The sequence below is a fragment of the Micrasema longulum genome, unplaced genomic scaffold, assembly GCF_059751315.1.
Source record: "Micrasema longulum isolate JH-2025_06_02 unplaced genomic scaffold, ASM5975131v1 h1tg002257l, whole genome shotgun sequence".
Lineage (NCBI taxonomy): Eukaryota > Metazoa > Arthropoda > Insecta > Trichoptera > Brachycentridae > Micrasema > Micrasema longulum.
This window is the reverse complement of record NW_028279415.1, coordinates 180946-200808: the sequence shown is the minus strand read 5'-3', so window position 1 is coordinate 200808 and position 19863 is coordinate 180946. Positions and strand designations below refer to the sequence as shown.

At 31.7% G+C, this 19863-nt stretch overlaps 1 protein-coding gene across 1 annotated transcript in view; it reads right to left on the bottom strand.

Annotated features, from left to right (window-relative positions):
- Positions 1-348: 348 nt before the first annotated feature.
- Positions 349-19863, bottom strand: part of LOC148272656 (uncharacterized) — a 141658-nt gene continuing 122143 nt past the window's right edge. Inside the window, exon 4 of the mRNA XM_088239752.1 lies at positions 349-1564. Coding sequence (XP_088095878.1) covers positions 1437-1564 — 128 coding nt within the window. The 3' untranslated portion in view covers positions 349-1436. The remainder of the gene's footprint in view (positions 1565-19863) is intronic.

The following is a 19863-nucleotide window of genomic DNA, read 5'->3' as shown; positions in this document are numbered from 1 at the left end:
AAAGAAACATAATATTCCCTGATTAAAAATAATTTGAAGAGTAACTGGTCAGACCCTTTCGAGAAGCGAGGCATTTCTCATTTTGTTTTTTATCTGAGATTTCATAGTTGTTTCTGAAAAGCAGCGGTGAAATAATTTCGCCTTGGGCTTTGGGCCAGAGTGTTAAATTAATGGTTTTAAATTACAGAATTGCAATCTGCAATTTTTTTAAATCGTCAAATAAAACATAAGACATACAATATTTTTAAATATTTCCATGAATTATCCAGAAAACGTCTTGGCCTCTCAGAGTATTATGATTAGTACCTACGTTTATTCCGAACGAATTCCATTTCTGAGAAAATCAACTTTTTTTTTAAACTTGGATACTCCCTATTTTACTGCAAAACTTTAGATGTATTTTAGACTGTAGTAAATACAGCTTATGTCTTATGAAGAAGTTTTTGAAAATTCAATCAGGCATTTTCCTTAAATTATTAATTTTGTCTCTAAGTATGTACCTTCAGTATATTATTTTTAAATATATGTATTTAAGACAGAGTACAGAGTACTGACTTTTCTAGTAGTTAGAAAAACATGGGTTAAAAATCTTGAGGCCAACAGTGGTTTTGTTGCTATAAAAGTAATAGTATTATCATCTATGTCAATAATTTCAACCATTCCTTTAAGTTTAAATAATTATCATTTTAAAATATTTTCATTTAACACTTCATTCACTTTATGGTATGCTTGGGAAGAGAATCAAAATACTCGTTTGTGTTATCATGTAACCGAAACGTATGCGAATTCCGAAAACAATTTTCACAAAGTTGGAATGAAATATTTATACTTATAGAATATGAATAAATTAGTCAAGCAAACCAAGTCATTTTGATCCGGAATCCGCATTTACTAACAAAATATGTGGATCAGTAGACAAATTTTGAAAAGTGCTTGGAAGAAATACAATTTAAAAAATAAAAAAAACTGTTTTTTGCGTGCGATTACTACATTGCAAACGAATGGCCGGATTTTGACCATTGCATGGTTTATATTATACAAACGAAACGAAAGCATGACATGCTATGCTCCTAGCCTAGATACATATCGCACCTTTAGAACGAAAACGAAAAAAAACTTAAAATGAGTTAAGATCATAAAACGACTTCAATGAACATTATCCATTCTTCTTTTGCAGTATCCCGAATATTTGTTTTTTTTAGTTAAATCATTTTCATCCTAATGGTGCAATATCTACCATATGTCCATTAAACCCTGTCACATCCAAAACTACGATGGTCGGTGTGAGCAAGAAGACATATTGGCCTATTGAAAAAAAATATTGGATCCAACGTGCGTAATTTGAATTTTAAAAATATATATAATGGCACCCCATAACAAGTTTGCTGCTTTTGCGAATGTTTTTTGTTGGAAAAATATACAATGTATGTGTGTATTTAATAGCTTAACCTATATTTAAAAACTTTAAGTATTACCTTACAAATGCACTGAAAACAGCTCATGTCCTTAATGGAATCCACAGCGACTTCCTCCCCTTCATTTTGACATGGTTCTCTGCTGCCAGCTAAAACAAAAAAAAACGTAAATTAAAAAATTGAACACGTAGTTAATACAATATTTGAGTTTGTCCAAATGTTTGTAGACAAAAGACTGGATTCCACCCCCTGGGGAGTCATTTAGATAAACAAATTACAACAGGGATGGAGAATACCTTGCCCACTTAAACCAGTTAAAGACAGGTCATAAGCCCTGTAAATGCCAAGACTTCCATATTCCCTTATTTAAGGTATTCTCCATCCCTGTTGTAAGATAGTTAATAGTTATAGTTATGTTTATAATATTTCCTGCGAGTTTTTGGCAAAAAACTTATTTAAGTACATGCAAACGACATGTCTTAAAGACGTATATAACATTTTATATATCTAAATAAGAACATAAACTCCGCGCTACAACAAAAATGTATAAAATAATATTTCAACCGTTATTTTTATTCTCGTTACTTTGTTTTCCAAAACACTTTTTTTTTTGCTAAATTTGTTGCAACAGAGAGGTAAAACATTTTTAAAAGGGTATATGGATGTCCAGGCATTTACAGAGCTTAGGACCTGTTATTGGCTGGTTTAAGTTACCAATTTATTCACGTGTGCTGTTCTTATATATGAAAATGGGTACTCTAAATAAATTTGGCAATTGGTGGTAAATTTGGTAAATTCTATGTATTGCAATTTTATGTATTCAATACCAAATTTGCCACACTAAACGAACAAAATTAATAATATTTAATGCTATCAAACGTCCACAATTTATATATGGATTAATAATATGGTCGCAGTGCAGTAAACAAATGCAAGACATAGTCTAAAGAACAATGAATAAGGCCCCATAAAGTAACATTTAATTTTAATAAATATACTAGAACTTCATATTTACATAAAATAACAAAGGTGCTTAATTAATTTACACAGAAAATGTAAAGATGATATTTAAGATGAAAAATAATAAAATAAAGAATTATAATTAATAGTGAACTAATTATATACATCCAAGAAATACAAGAGCTCAAATAATTTTAATTACGAACAACCTACGACAGTTTTGTGTATACAGCGATAAAGTTCTACAATTCACTTTCTAATGTCTTAAACAATATACAAAACATGTTCATCAATACTTTAAAAAACTGTTCATATATAGTGTCTTAATGTTGTATATACCCTCATACCAGTATTTTTGCTGATTGGGAATATTTTGTACAAATAAAATAAGTAATAAAATGTAATATATATTCGATTCTGTAAAAAAAAGTTTGAAGCATAAATATTTTTTTCATCGGCCTACTAGGGTTGCATTCGACGAGAATGCATATACACGAAAAATGAGAGGATGTTGTTTTTTTGTGTTTAAAAAAAGTTTGTTTTTGAACGTTGACCAACAACATTCGCTTTTATGGATCCCAATCAGATTATTTCCTTACATTCCTTATAATTTAATTTAACCGCCCTTGAACCTGTAGCAATTGCACAGAAATCTTTAATCCGAGTCATTTCAAAAAAGCATTTCGTTATCCAAGTGACTTGCTCTTCAAAGAATTCAGAGTACTGAATATTATTCAACAGTATATATTGAGAACGGTAGTGGTTACACACATAAAGAGAGACATTTACCCAAGCGTCAACCACAACCATAATACAAGAAACTCTAATAGGGATCTGATACTAAGTGAAGGGGTCAACACTGTTCTGGCATCGAGACAACACTATAACGTAGGCAAAAAGGTCCATAACCTTTTGCCAGAATCGTGGAAAGACGGGAGTGTTGGCAAGTTACGGAAGGTGTTGACCTCGCTCTTTCATGACATTGGTCGTAGGGAGTCAGAAAAGTTGATGCATGCCACGGATTGGAGAACCTTACTGGATGTCAAAAATAAAATTTAAAAAATAAGGAATAATTTTAAAAAAATATATTTATAGATGACAACCATGAAGTTTCGCATAAATAAATTGTCTATGTTTTTATGAATGTATGTATTTGTATGCGCATGGGTGTATGTACGTGTGTGTGTATGTACATGTGTATATATGTGTATATTTATATATATGTGTGTATGTATATTAATCAAAATGTGTATCCGAATAAGTTTATATTCTGTTTGTCTGTGCTCTATATTAATTTGTTAACTATTATAATATATTAAAATGTAATTGCCTAGCTTAGAACGGGGTATGTACCCTTGTTAGCTGGGCAAAGTGAAAATGGAATTTGTATTTTGATAAAGAGTGTGAATAAATAAATAAATAAATAAATGTCTTCCCATTTACTTCTTTTTATTGGATTTGTGGTAATACTAAAGTAATATTAACTGACATTCAATGCACTTTTAAAAATCGCATTCATTAATAAAGTGCACCCCTGTTGGTGAGAAGAGCCGAGCTTGACATTTGCAAAAAGAATTTTATATTTTAAAATGAATTATTTTTAGTTTTGGAATTCAATCATAAACAAGTACCTAGGTACCTGCGTATCAACGAAAGTCTTTTTCCAAGTTAATATCCTGGAAGGACAACGTCGGTCGGGTCCGTTAGTTAAATATAATGTATAAGGTAATACGATGTTTATTCTCATAAACAAATAAAATGAAAACTTTGTTGGCTTCACGGGTCCTAAGTTAATTTTATTTCATGATTGGGCCCCGTACTGATGTAGGTACTATGTATCTCTATCAAAGGGGAGTTTGATTCTGCTGTGCATTGCATTAAGTTGTAAAGTTGCATTGGAGATAGTGCTTGTGATGTCCTATGAGGGATTATGCATATTATTTTGTCTTTTTTATTATATATTTTTCACTGCGAACATATCTACGTCTAAAAATAAGCATACATTGTGAGGTTAGGAACATGATAACTTTAACATCATAAATAAGTGTTTGCTCATATAAAGGTAATTAACACCTTGTTTAAAATCCATCATCGAAAACAAACAAAGATGTGATAAATGGTAAAATAGTCAGACAGTACTCTTACATTATTTATCTTGTATACATGCATTATAAAGTACTTTTATATCCAAAATAAATTGACCATTTTTTAAAATTCCCAAGCTTAATATTTTTTCATGACACTGGTTGCGAATTATGTGGGTATGTATTGTTAAAATATTGTCACCCTTCAACATCCTTTTTACCCACAACACCTGTTCACTTCCCACCTGAGTATCCTTTGATAACCCGCCACATTAAGACTTTGGGTAGTGAATCGCGCGTTTATGTTGTTGAACGTGTGCCGCATCAAAGACTTTATTTCCACCAACCACCAGTGTTCAGCTCCAGATCGGGAGCTTATCCTAGTATTAGAGTCGCTCGCAATTGACCAGTCGAACCACCGGAACTCCATCAAGAACAAACCAGGTTAGTGGCGTCCATTCCTAATTCATTTCATTCGTTGGGGTTGTAAACGATTGACACTGCATACCGCATATCAAGTATATTCATTCATTTATATTAAATTTAAAATACATTCTTCTCCGCTAAATAATATCGTAGAAGCCCTAGAGCTTCGCCTCCCGCTATTTCTTACCCCGCACCCGCGTGGAAATTCGTTTTCCCACCAGACACTTTTGCGCAGATATACTAAAGAAAGATTCGTACAAGAACACAAGGTAAAAAAGTTTTTTTGAGAAAGAAATATAAAAGTCTCGGCATTTTCGGAGGTACCCGGTATTGTCTGGATTAAGTGATCGCTTTAAACACTATATAATTACCATTCACCATTTTGACTATGTTTAAAAATTACTGTTTCTTCAATCTGTTGATTTTTAAGAAGTAAAACATCTTAAACCGTTATTGATGTGGGAGAGATTCTGCCAGGATCATTTTATAAAGTGATCACTTAAACCAACAAATGACATATCATTAGCCGTGCATATGCTCAAACTTAAACTTCCACATATGTTTCATAATCGATTATACGCACATATTTTCCGTATTTTTTTTATGGAAAATAAAAATGAAGTGCACAAACTAAACAATGCAAATATTTTAATTCAACGATGTCTAGAGGCGGCGCGGGTGGTCCACATTGCCCGAGGATAGGTACTAATATAATGCAGAAGAAATCCTAAATCAGTATGATCACTTCCAATTAAGTCATCTGACCATCGCTGGGTGTTTCAAAAACGTCTCATTACCATACTTGATGATTACTTTTGACAGATGGAACGTCGCTGTATCGAAGCTCAAGCGCTATGTTGATAACACGATTGGGTGATTGGATGCCGAGACCCCGGTATTATGATGATCAGAGAACTATCATTTGGATATTGGAAGTGCTACTTTCAGACAAATGAATAATAAAATAACAATTCAATAATTTAAAAGTAATTTTCATAGATTCTTATCAACAGGTTTTTGTAACTACATAATATCTTAAATTTCTGTTAAAAGCGTATTTCCATTTTCATTCGGATAATAGGGAAATATCACTTTTTTTAAATATTTTCAAAGTAATAAAGGTCAATGAAAAGTTGTCCATTAAAAAAAAACAATTATTAGTATCATAAATTTAGAGAATTCCTGCCAAAACGGTCATTCCATTGGCCACGCCCCTAATACGTCACGATTCATTATTATTTGTTCCGGCCTATTCAAATTTGTTTAGAACATTGTCACGAATCTTGGCGTTATAATTACCAAGGCCAAACGTGTTGCGTTTTTCTAGCAACGTATTTTTATTTAATTTATTTTTTACATTAATGTATGAAAACATTTTTTCACAACATCCATATGATAGAAAAATAAACAAAAAAAAATGGCCTTATGGCGTGGAATGCTCTCTCAGCAGAAATGCAAAACTTTGAGAGAAAAGTAATGTTTAGGAAAAACTTAAAAAACCCACTAGTTCTTAAAATCATTTAAATAAATCCCGTGTGATAACAAAGTAAATTATTTTACTCTCATTGATTTTATTTTATTTACCAAATTCATTTTCATATAACCACTTTGTAAAGCCCCTTTGAGGTATTATAATATAAATATTCACGGTAGTAATAATAACATCACTACTTCCCGTGTAGATAAATCTGTTGTATTCCTTGGAAATAATTTATTTGCCTTTCTTCAGTGTGTAGCTTCAGTGTGTAGTCTTCAGGACTATAACAGCTGCGTTTAGTAGGATTTGAACCTCGGACTATTGATCCGTGAATCCCCAATACTATCACGGAACCAAAACCTAGTAGTATATATAAATAATTTGTAGACGCAGAATAAGCAAGCCTCTTTGAGATAAATTGGGATCCATTTATTTTAGTATGTACATACTGAGCTCGAAAATCATTAATGTTAACATAACATTCTTCTTAAAACATATTTAGATGATCAATAAAGCATTCAATAATAAATAGCCGTCTAAATGACAGGCAGGTTATAAGGAGTTAACGTTATCATAATACAGATTTGATATATGTAATGTTTGTTTATTATCCTGAATTATGATTATTAGATTCAACCGTTTGCGTCCATTATGCACCTTGATCATTCGCAATAAAATAATTTATCTCTTTGCCATAACTTTTCAAATAATAATATTTATTTGTATATTCTCAAACACGACTAAGTAAGATTCATCTTGTATGGTTAACCACATCGAGTCTCCGGTCACGTGCATTTATAAAATATATAAATTTACATTCGGTCATAAATAACAACGTAGGGAAGCATGGGTTACAGTGGATCACTTTTTGTTAAACCTCCGTACCTCTGAAGTTCATATTTAAATTCTGGTCTCTCTGATAAAATCGAAAGAGGCTTATGTAGACTTAAAATTAAAAGTTTCGATTCGCCATTTTATATATTTTTTAATTAGGTATTGTATTTTTACAAGTTAAAGGTAATCAATCAACTATGACCCGGAAGTGCGCCAAACTGAATCAACCTTAAGATTAAAGTAGCATACACTTTTTTATCAGACTGGAATACACTGATTTATGGTTTTAAAATAAAAATAAATGGTGTTGATTCAAATAATAAACTTTTTGTTATTTGTACTTTTTGTAAATTCTCAATTCTATCAGACTTTGAAAATAAAAAATCACATTTTCTATTATTAGTTTATTTAGGGTGTCGGTTGCACTAATGGAACTCCTTTTCCGTTTTGATGTTTTACCTCTTTTTTTGGACCCGCCTATGGTAATCCATGAAACTGGAAACGGCTAACAACTTTTTATTTGTATGAAGAAATACGATTCAATGTAAATCTAATATGAAATTATTCACTAACCCAATGACAGTTTTCGTAAATATAAAAAAATAGCAAGCTCTTCTACCAACAATCTAAAATATTATAATTAAATATTAAAAAGTGACCAATGAAAGAAAAATTGAACCTTTAAAATTTTCAACCAATATTAGATAATCGTTTTTTACATTCACGTAAAAAAAAAACAGTTTTGTTTTAACAAAGTGGCCGAAGCATCGCAGCATGTCATCCAGCACCAATGTCGTGAAGGCGACTAGTGCGGCAGAAGGAGGTATAAAAAATAAACTTTTGCAAACGATTCACTGTAACCCGTGATCCACTGTTACCCATTCTCCCCTATACAAGATTGTTGATTTAATAAATACGTTAAAAGATTTTAACTTAAGCTGCAAACGTTTATTTGCTGTGTAAGCAAAATTTTGTCCGCCTGCCTAATGGTCAGCACGTTTCCTTACCATGCAAGAGTTCTGAGGTTCAATCCCTGACATCACCATAATCTTCGAACTCTCATCCGCCTCTAATGGTGCATAAGGCAATGCATTGTTAAATCAAACTTATTGTATCTAGATATTATTTTACAGGAAGGTAAGGTATTAGTCTTACGCTTAAGGTTCCAGTCTAGGAAGAATAAAATACATCAGTGTAAAACAACCTTTGAAAACAATCGTTCCATGTCAACTTTCCCGGGAAAAGAACCAGGATCTTAAATATGGTAGCCGAACGCGCCAACGCCAACCACTACAGTACGAGGCAGACGTTTCTCCACTAGATTTCCTTTTTCAGGAGTTTTACCTGGGAACGGTTATTTGGTCAAAAACACTCGTCCAGAATTCTGATTTTATTTCTCACTCGGAACTGTATTCTTCATCCACCAGGACACAGACAATCGACAATCCCCGACATTAGTAATTTTAATCATCTTAGCTTAACGTTATTAAAAAATATCTGCGATTGGTGTACCAACCGTAAAAAATTAAAAATTTCAATTCTTAATTAATATAAGATAGTACAAAGAGCACTGAATTGACTGTATTAGACCACCAGACGCTCATCTGCCATATGAAGAAATCAGTTTTATTTATTTATTTAAAGCTTCAAGTACAAAGAATAAGTGCTTTAGCAGACTTATTGCTAAAAGCAATATCTTCCAGCCAACCAAAAAAACAGGCTGGTCAAAAGAAGAGTTGGTCAAAAATTTGTACTAAAAAACGAAAACATATATAAAGAACCAAAAAAACTAATAATAACATATATCCAATACAGTGACAACTGATTAATGGGAATTTATGACAGAATGAGATAAATGTAAGTAAGAAATCATAGGAGAGTAAAGGGACTATAAATAAAATATGTTTTTATCAGTATTTTATAAATTGTTTTTATTAGCTTTATATTAACGAATCATTTTTTTTTTATAATTTAATTTTGATAATTTTTTTTATTAATTTTATTTAAATACGTATTTTTTTCATGTTCAATGTTTGCATTTAAAAAAAAAATATTACAATTATTTATTTTGCCCATTTTATTTAAATATATATTTAGTTAGTGTTTACATGTAATTGGTGAAAAATAAGTGGTGTAATTTTTTTTTATTGTTTCAATATTTATGTGTATTATGTATTATTTTTCATTGTTTGTAAATCAAATAAATAAATAAACAGTTTAAAAAAAAGATAAACAGTGGTAAGCAGTATAAATAGTAAAAAACATAAATGAATGGTAAGCTATTGCAATCATTGGTATGGTATAGTTAACGCTCCAAGTCCCAGTCCAGGGGAAAAAATTGGAATGTATTCATTTACCACTTGTTAAATTAATATTTTACTTTTGAATCTTAAAATTGTTCACTCATAAACGTGATCTGAATAATTGTTGAATTGAATAATTGTTGTTGTAACATTGGTTACATCCCTATTTCATTCATTGTTTAACATTGAATATATGTACATATCTTCACCTTTTTAAAATATATACGTTTCTTCCATTTCTTTTGAATGAAATAGAATTTTCGCCTTATTTATAAACGTCATTTCAGCCCTACCAGAAATTGTACAAACGCAGTTACCTATGCACCAACAAGTTCTTAAAAGGGATTGATTTGATAAAAATAAACGAAAAGAATCTCTGATTTCAAATGACAGGCGCCTTGGCGCAGTTGGTTAGACGGCCAACTGTGAAACTGGCGTCGTGGGTTCGATTCCCGCCAGATGCAAGAAAAAATCCGGTACAGATTTTTTCTCAATTGGTCTAGATTTTGTGGTGTTTTATTCATAACTTCCTTTCACATCTTTTCTTTCCCACCTGCTGACAGCCTCTACAATAGAGGCTAAGCGGGTAATTCCTTTAAAAAAAAAACTATTATTTTCAATAAATTTGTCATATTTAACACAGAAATAACACGCTTCAGTATGTAAGTTATTCGATTGAAAAAAAAAAAGATATTTATATGTCTAGAATCATACAATATTATTATTGCTGTGAATGTAATTGATTTCTAGGGTATTATTCATACAAAGTTAACATTATCTGTAAGGTCTCTAGTTTTGCAATAATTGAGCTGGTAATTTCTTGGAGCTAAGGAACTGACAGAGTATGAATTAATGACAAATTATTACATTAAAAACACGCATTAATTGCAGTTGAGTTCTCCATAATAGTATTATAGAAACATGCAACTGTTTAAAGCATCGAGGAAATATCAATTAAGCCTAGTTGGCATGTTATTTCTTGTATTTTAACTGGAAAACTCATAAAATAACTTATGGCCAGATAAACATATTTATACTTCACTGCCGCGCTATCCCTGAACCGACGTAACTCAAAAAATCCACTTTCGAGAAAAACGCAAAAAAAAAGATGACGATCAATTTTGAGAAAAAAGATAGTGATATAATTAATTTAAAGAAAACAGGTTTCTCATATTCGCATTTGTCGGCTATGTGGCGCAATGGTCAGCGTGTTTGCCTGCCATTCAAGAGGACTCGGGCTCAAGTCCTGACATGGTTGATATGAAATTGTGACATCATCATAGACGTCACACGCGACGTCGCGCGCCAGGTCCGAGCGACGGACAGGACGAGAAGCGTTTTGGCTGTGTTCGGTGACACACGTTCTTTAGACAAAAACTTGATTTAATTTTTATTGTAACGATTTCATACTTTTTCTGAACTGCTTTATTTTACGTTTTACAAATTAGATTCCTTGAGTTATTTTTAAGTATTTCCATTCTCGTTATATTAAGTTTATATATTGTATCTTTTGTGTAAATAAAAGATAATAAAACTGTTAGGACAATTTTTTACTCTATCTGTGCATTACACATACAATGTTAGTCTGAAAATTTATCCAAAACAAGCGTGAAGTAAAAAACGTTCTCACGGGATGATTTTTATGGAACGATATCAACGCGGATAAATATTTAGCAATTTATGTGGAACCTACTAGGCAGTCGAACCCGACGTTTAGTAGGTAACAAACTCCACCATAAAATATTTATAAAAAGGGTGGTTTTACACTGGAATACTTCATAGTCCCTGGACTGGTACCTGCAGCGTAAAACTGATCATCTTACCTTCATGTAACAAAAATGATTCAGATCTGCTGAGATTGGTGTACTAATGCAGTGCCCTATACGGAAAGGGAATGATGATGATAGCTAAATTCGCCTCAGTTACTGTAGACAAAAAGATACCTAAAACTAGTAAAATGCAGTATTTAAACTTAATACTGACAAAAAAAAAACTGCTTTTAATGACTTATTTCATAAGGTTTACTGCGTTTTAGTTGGTTTTTGGAGAAAACAGATAGCAGATATTTCTTTTGAGTATCAGCATCATGAATTAAAACCACACTATTATTTTTTTAAATCATTGTTTATTTATCAAATTATAATTTAATCAATTGAAATAAACAAGTGGCGTTTATTTTTACCAAAAAAAACATTTAACATAATCTAGCTAAAAATATTTTTTATAACCGCATTTTAGTTAGTAATTTAATCATTTATGGGATAAAAACTTTATGTTACTGCATGGGTAAGGATTTTATTTACAACCTTCCAGTTGTTGTCGTAGTGAAAAAAGAGTAAGATAGGCTTATAGCTTATTAAATTCTGATAACATATCGATAAATTACTCTAAAACGACAAAATGTGAGTTGCGATGGTTTTGCTCTGCACGGTAGTTTTTTTTTTTTTTTAGACTTTAAAAATTAACACACAAAATTAACACTATACAATAAAGAGAGGAGAGGGGATGGGAAGGAAAGAAGAAGGATAAAGGAACAGTTTAATTATTAAGATAGTGACATTTCAATCTTGACTTAAATGTAAATAATAAGGAGCGTCTCTAACATTAGTGGGTAGATTATTCCACAATCGAGCGTAGAATCCAGAAACTAGAATCGAGTAGTAGTTCAGATGCCGCCAATTCAGAAATAATGAAATATTATTCTTAAAAACTTTCAAAATTATATTTAATATCATTCCTACGTATTATCATTGTGCTCAGGAGGATAAAGAATACAGTTGTGTGTAAAAAAAGAACCAGAATCCTGGACGAGTGTTTTCGACTTGATTGCTGCTCTCAGGTAAAAATTCTGAATAACAAAATGTGGAGATAAGTCCGCCTAGCTGTGTAGGGATTTTCGCGTTCGCCTACCTATCTTTAAGTCCTGCATTCGTTCACGAGCAGGGTAGACATGAAACATTGACAACATGGTATCATTTTTTAAGGTTTTTTTTTATGCAATTCTTTAATGTTCCTGGACAGGCACCTTAAGCGTAAGACTGATTACCTTACCTTCATGTAACATATGATCGAATTACGCTGCATATGGTTTACCAGTGCAGTGCCCTATGCACCACTAGATGCGGAGAGTGGTTGTATTTCCAATTATAATTCCAAATATAGTTTTAAATTAATTACAAGTTTCAAGAGTTTGACCTTAAAAACGTCACAAATCGAAAAAAATTAAAAATATTTGAGATTTGAACATACTCAAAATGTTGTTGATAAAATCAGCTGGTCCATCAAGAAGTATAAAAATTAAAAATGATTTTAGGCGTTGGCTTGTATGCAGGTGAAATGTTTCAGTCAGAATCTCCCCCGCATCAATAAAGGTTTAAGCTCTTTAACTTCACAAAAATCAACAGATGGAAAATTGAAGAAATATAGATGTTAAAACAGAATGTTCAAGACAGAATGGTAAATGTTACACAGGGTGTAAAGTGGTCTCTTTAACCAGCCAGTGATAGATCTTAAGCCCTGTGAATGCCTAGACTTCTATATTCCCTTCTGTAAAATATTCTTCATCTCTGTTGTAGTATAATTAGTTTTTAAAAAACCGCTAAACCGCGAGACATGGTCGTCAGCAGGTTTATATTGTTTCACATACCTACGTACATGTAGGCACTAGTTACATAAAATTTATAAATAGAGTTTGTAATTAATACTACCCGCATCGTGGTGCACCTAGTGGTCAGCGCGTTTGCCTACCATGCAAGAGGTCTCGTAACATGGTTGACATATTTTTATTATTTTAAAAAGTATATTTACTCTAAAATGGAACTTGAAGCAAAAGACTGCTCATCTTACCCCCGTACTAAGACCGACAAGTATTTCAATTAAATGGTAGATAATTTAATACTTTAGTAAAAAGATGAATAAATAATTTTATGTTTTTAGTTCATAAACAACTGCATAATCCGAAAAACCTACATGCTTATTCAATAATATAAATCGGGTTGTGGTCCTGTGGCTAGTGTCTCGGACTCACGGACCGAAGGTCCACGGTTCGAATCCCACTCTACCCCAACTCGATTCCATTTTCTAATAGTGAGTTATTTACAACTCGTTGAAAATGGCCCTCAAAATTAAATATTTGGGTAAATCATAAGAACGCAAATATTTCTTTTTAAAAAAAATAAAAATAAATAAAATATAATATAATAGACACAGATTGAAATTATGATATAATTATTTAGCAGAATGATGTATATACTCTAAGATTTCAATAGTAGTTTAATGGAAGTGCGGTTTATATAAAAAAACATAAATGGGAAAATGAAACAACACAAATATCACCAATCACTTTCGTGTCGTAAAATGGGGTAGATTGTCCATGAGATTCCTACAATGTTATGACGAACTTTTCTGCTGAATTTACTGCACAAATATCTCAAATCTCCCTTCACAAAAAACTATTCGGAAAAAAGTGACGGTTGGAAAACAAACACTATACGGGATGATCCAGTGAGCCACCACTAAAACAAAAATAGGTAATTAACCTTAGAGTAAAATGCAGGGGGCGGTTTATGTTTCAGGCCGATGTTTTATTCAAATGACTTTTTAATAAAACACAATATCCTAATTTAAATTTAAATGATCGATTTTATGCTGACAGTTTGTTTGAAATATTATGTGGGTCAAGTGACCGCATCTTTCCATGGCTAAAATGCTATCTCTTTAAAGCATATTTTTAATTATATTTTTGTAGACTTCAGCAGTCTGATTCAAAGTCCGCGATAATTTAACACGAGTTCGTGTTAACCGAATACGGATTTGAGTTTACGTTCGAAATTAAGCGCGGCCGTGTTAATTTCAGCGTTAACTTGCGATAGCACGGACTCAGAATCAGGCCGTGTTATTTCGGGAATTTATTTTTAAGTATTAATTAAAATGAATGTTTAAATGCTCTAGTATTTGTTTATTTCGTTTACTTCGCTTTGCCGCACAGTCTCTGTGCCTCTCAAAGTGGATAATATTATTACCTGCAGTCGAGTTCCAAAAAAAATAGAAAATAAAAGACCTAAGAACATTGTCATATCACTCACATCTCCCAGGGAACGTGATGTGATACTTGCAGCAGTACGTCAATATAATAAGAAAAATACTACCAGTAAACTCAACGCATCACACCTAGGAATCACAGGAACGACACAACCAATATTCGTCCAAGAGCATCTTTCTCTTGAAAATAAAATGATTTTTTCTGCTGCTCGATCTAAAGCGAAGTCTAACAATTGGAAGTACTGCTGGACCAAAAATGGAAAAACATATATTCGGCGGGATGACTCGTCCGGTGCTCGGATTATTCTTAATACTCAAGACCTCGATAAACTCACCTAATATAATTTTTCTCACTAATAATCATTGAACCGTGATTTTCATGGAACTACAAAAAACTGCAACCATTCATTGTATATTTGTTATTTTTTTGCATCCGAGTATATCTAATAGTTTGCCTATAAATATAATTAGCTTTTTTTTTTAGCACATTTCAGGTTATTTATCTTACATTCTATGTTTTGATCATAACAGATTATACTGCAGTCGATTTTTACGTCCATACCTTCCTCTACCTAATAAAACCTATCAATTTCAACAAATTAAATATAATCTGTAAAGCAAAAACATTATCACAATGCATGTTTAATCTTAATTACACATTGGAAACTGTTTTGACAGTTCGAACTAATAACTCATTCTATGCTTTCGAGGACGACATGCGTCTGTTCATAACAGTCACGAATGCAATTTTTAAAATGTGCCCGTTTATGTACCTCGCGGCGCTACCGTTTGCAGGTAGAAATAATATTATTAATATTTACCGTGAAATAAAACATGTTCGCTGTAATAGTGTGAACTGCCTGATAATGTATAAAAGGAAATATATTATTTCATGTTGTAAACTATTATTACTAAATATTATCATTTTTAACTTATACATTAAGCAAACAATCATGAATTTACATTTAAAGACCAATATTATTTGTAAAATGAGCTCAGAAACTTATATGTTGAAAATATTACTTATTACTTTTTTTATATTTTATATGGTAATGGAATTTACTAATATTGGTATACTACAATCTGTTCTCAGGGTGATTAAAACTATATATATATTAAAACATCACGCTTTATTTATGTCTGGCAGAACTTTTAATCTCATTTTTGAATTTATTAATAAGCAATTAAAATTAGAAAAAACTAACATGTCATATTTATGTACAAAACTTGTTATAAAAAACTGTATAGTATTTCAGCTGATGTTTACTATATTACCTATTTTTGCATACTATAAATTATATCAGTTTCACTACTTCATTATACTTATGCAACTTACTATTCACAGTACATTTTTAATTATGGTTATACAGACGATGACTGGTGTTTCACTGCCTCTAATTTATTCATATCTCTGTACTTATTATTTATTTGTTTCTAAAACCATCACACTTAAATCTGAAATTGTGAGATTAATATTTTTTAAATTTGAATGTTTACTGATTGCAACCAAATTTCATATTTACAGATGCTTTTATTCTACAATTATGCTAAATAATGATTATTTGTATTTATTATGCTATATTTTTTCATTTTTTGAGGCTTTAATTCAAGCAAATATCTTTAAATATATTTTATTAAGATTTTATTCATTGATTTCGTCTGGTCGGTCTGAGTGGTACAAACACAAGTTACGTCAAAAAAATTTTTTTTGCGAATCCATTAAACAACTTACCCACTGTATATCTTATATATGTTTTCTAAAAATAGAGACTTCTTACATTTTACCTTCTATTCAAAAAATCATAATATGTATTAATAGCGATATAATTTGGTGCTTTGCCCTGTCATGCCTTTGATATTCTATCAAAACTGTAGAGGCCTTCGAAGCAAGGTCGAAACATTTTTCCATAACATATTACTAAATAATATTTATTCTATATACGGCATAACCGAGACTTGGCTCCATGATAATATCTTTGATGGCGAACTAGCTCCAATATTGAACTTCAGTATTTTCCGGGCCGATAGACCTTACCACGAAAGTAACGTATCCCGCGGAGGCGGGGTGATGATTATCTGCCGAAAGGAGCTTGAAGCTCGCGCTCGCGAAGATTTGGCATGCACAGCGGAGTGCGTATGGATAACTATTCCTGCCGGCAAATTAATCTTAAACCAAAATGTTCACATAGCGTGTGTCTATTTACCTCAAGGACGCAATTACAACACAGCGGTAAATTCTTTTTCATCATTATTAAGTTCGGTCCGTGACCAATGTCCCGGTGACGCTGTAATAGTGATGGGTGATTTCAATATGCCAAACATCACCTGGATTATTGGACAACATAACAATTCTCTTATACCGCACTCCGTAAGTCATCACACTGACGCTGCATTTATAGATACCCTATACTACACTGGACTTTTACAATATAATAACATTTTGAATCTCAACGGTAAAATACTTGATTTGGTTATTAGTAATATTGAATGCCAAATACTGCACAGTGATTCACCTTTAGTAAAGGAAGACTCCCATCACCCTGCATTAAAGATCACACTTCTGGTAGAACCGGTAAATAGCTCTCTTTTTGGTGCTCAAAGGGAAGTTTTACTATTTCGATACGGTGATTACAATCAAATTAACATTTTTTTGACAAATATAAATTGGACGATTCTAAGTGAGATCGAAGATATTGACTCTGCCATAAAATATTTCTATGGCAGTATCAATAAAGCCATTTCTACATATGTTCCAAAAAAGTTATTTAATCCAAAAAAATATCCGAAGTGGTACAACTCCTCTTTGATAAAAATCATAAAAGAAAAGAAAAAAATACATAAAAAATGGATAAAATATGGTAATCCACGTGACTATTCTGAATTTTCACTACTTCGATCACGACAAAAGAAAGTTCAAAAAGACTGCTACAAATGTTATATCAACACTATTGAACGTGAAATACCACAAAATCCTAAAAAACTATGGTCTTACATTAAACATCAGAATAAAGGATCAAATACTCCACAAACCATATGCTTTGAAAATGAAGTTGTGTCAGGGGAGAAAACGTATGCAATCTCTTCGTGAAATACTTTAATTCTATTTATTCATCACCAACCACAGCTTCAATTACATTCACAGAAGAAGAAAATACCACAGATCAATGGGCTTCTGATAATATAGGTTCTATAATTTTAAACAAGGTAGAAGTTTTTAAATATTTAATTAAGCTCGATGTAAACAAAGGTGCAGGCAGCGATGGGATTCCACCTTTATTCGTTGTACGCTGTGCGCAATCTCTAGTGACTCCGCTGACTTTACTTTTTAACAGATCACTTAAAGAAGGAATTTTCCCTCAAAAGTTTAAGGAAGCACTTGTCATTCCAATACATAAGTCGGGAGCAAAAAATTTAGCTAAAAACTATCGCCCAATATCAATTTTGTCGGTATTTAGTAAACTTTTTGAAAAAATAATATACGATCGCATATATCCCCTTATTTTAAAATATATTCCAAATCAACAGCACGGTTTTCTAAAACAACGGTCAGTTTTATCGAATCTTACAATTTTCACAGACTTTGCTATGCAAAACTTGCGTAGTAACAATCAGACAGATGTCATATACACCGACTATTCCAAAGCATTTGACAGGGTAAATCATCAAATTTTAATTAATAAATTACGGTGCATGGGTATCCATGGGGATTTACTCAAATGGTTTACATCGTACCTAGAAAAAAGGTTACAGAGTGTAACAATTGAAGGCTATAATTCACACTTTGTGACTATACCTTCTGGTGTACCACAGGGTTCTCACCTGGGCCCTCTACTATTTAACGCATATACTTATGATATAAACAAATGCTTTAAATATTGTAAATTCATATCATTTGCTGATGACATGAAAGTTTACGCCTGCATTAAATCTCACACTGACTGTGCAAAAATGCAAGAAGATCTCGACAGACTTTTTCAGTATTGTAATCAAAATTTACTGGAATTAAATATTAGTAAATGTCATTCATTTTGTATTTCGCGCAAACAAACAACAATCAGCTTTCCTTACTCTTTTAATAATACCCCGATCTCTATAACAGATAGTCAAATTCGCGACTTAGGTGTTATTATTGACTCAAAACTAATGTTTAATATACATATTGAATCAGTCCTAAAAAAAGCATATAAAATGGTTGGACTTATTATGCGAGTATCAAAACCTTTTAAACATGCGGAGACATATGAAAAACTCTACAAAACATTTGTTCGTCCCCAGGTAGAATACTGTACTCCTATTTGGTCACCTTACTATAATGTAAGTATTAATAGACTAGAAAGGGTCCAACAAAAATTTTTTAAGCAGGTCGACTACCGGTTAAACATTAACCTTTCTAATCATGCTGAAAGTATGCAGTACCATGGAATAAACTCTCTTAAAAATCGAAGAATAATGTTGGACCAGTTATTTTTATTCAAATTAATTAATAACAAAATTGATTCTCCTAACCTACTAGAAAGACTTCCATTCCGTGTGCCATCTAGACCGACAAGACAAAATCTTTTGTTTTACACTGAAAACGCGTCAACAAACTATTTTAAACAATCTACAATACCTAGAATATGCGACCAGTATAACAATATATTTACCGAGGCTGATATTTTTTGTGACAATGTATGTAAATTTAGGTCAAAAATTATTGAAATTTTGAGAGAAGCAGACATTTAACATTATTATTATATAAATATTTTTTCATTTCGTTACTTTTACATTTATTATATTGAACATAATTTAAATTATTGTATTAAGTGTAAACAATTTTTTTGGTGTGTGCATGAGTTTCTTACTCTAATATACAAAGAAATTGGCAATATATGTGTACATACTGTTTGTTTACCTAGTAAAATAAATAATTAAAAAGATTCTCTGGGAATAAATATGTAGGTACGTATATGCAAAAAAAAAAACAATTAATTTAAGACTAGAATGTTTTCCCTCTCTTTTGACACTAATTAAATTTAAGACTTCAGATTATTTTAAAGTTCACTTTAAATACCGCAGTTTGTATTTTTATTACCGTATCGGCATGAAAAATGTTGCTATTTCTTTATTGTGGAGTAATACAAAATGACATTTAAATTTCAAAATCTTAGTAATTGAAAATACATCAACAGTATTTTGAGTATGTCCAATTTTTGGAAGACAAATGCTCTATTTATTCCCCTACATAATTTCCAAGATTGCAACATAAAAGATGAACATATTTTAAACCGGAATATGGAAGTTGAGTCATTATTAGGACTTATGTCTTGACATAGGCTGGTTTG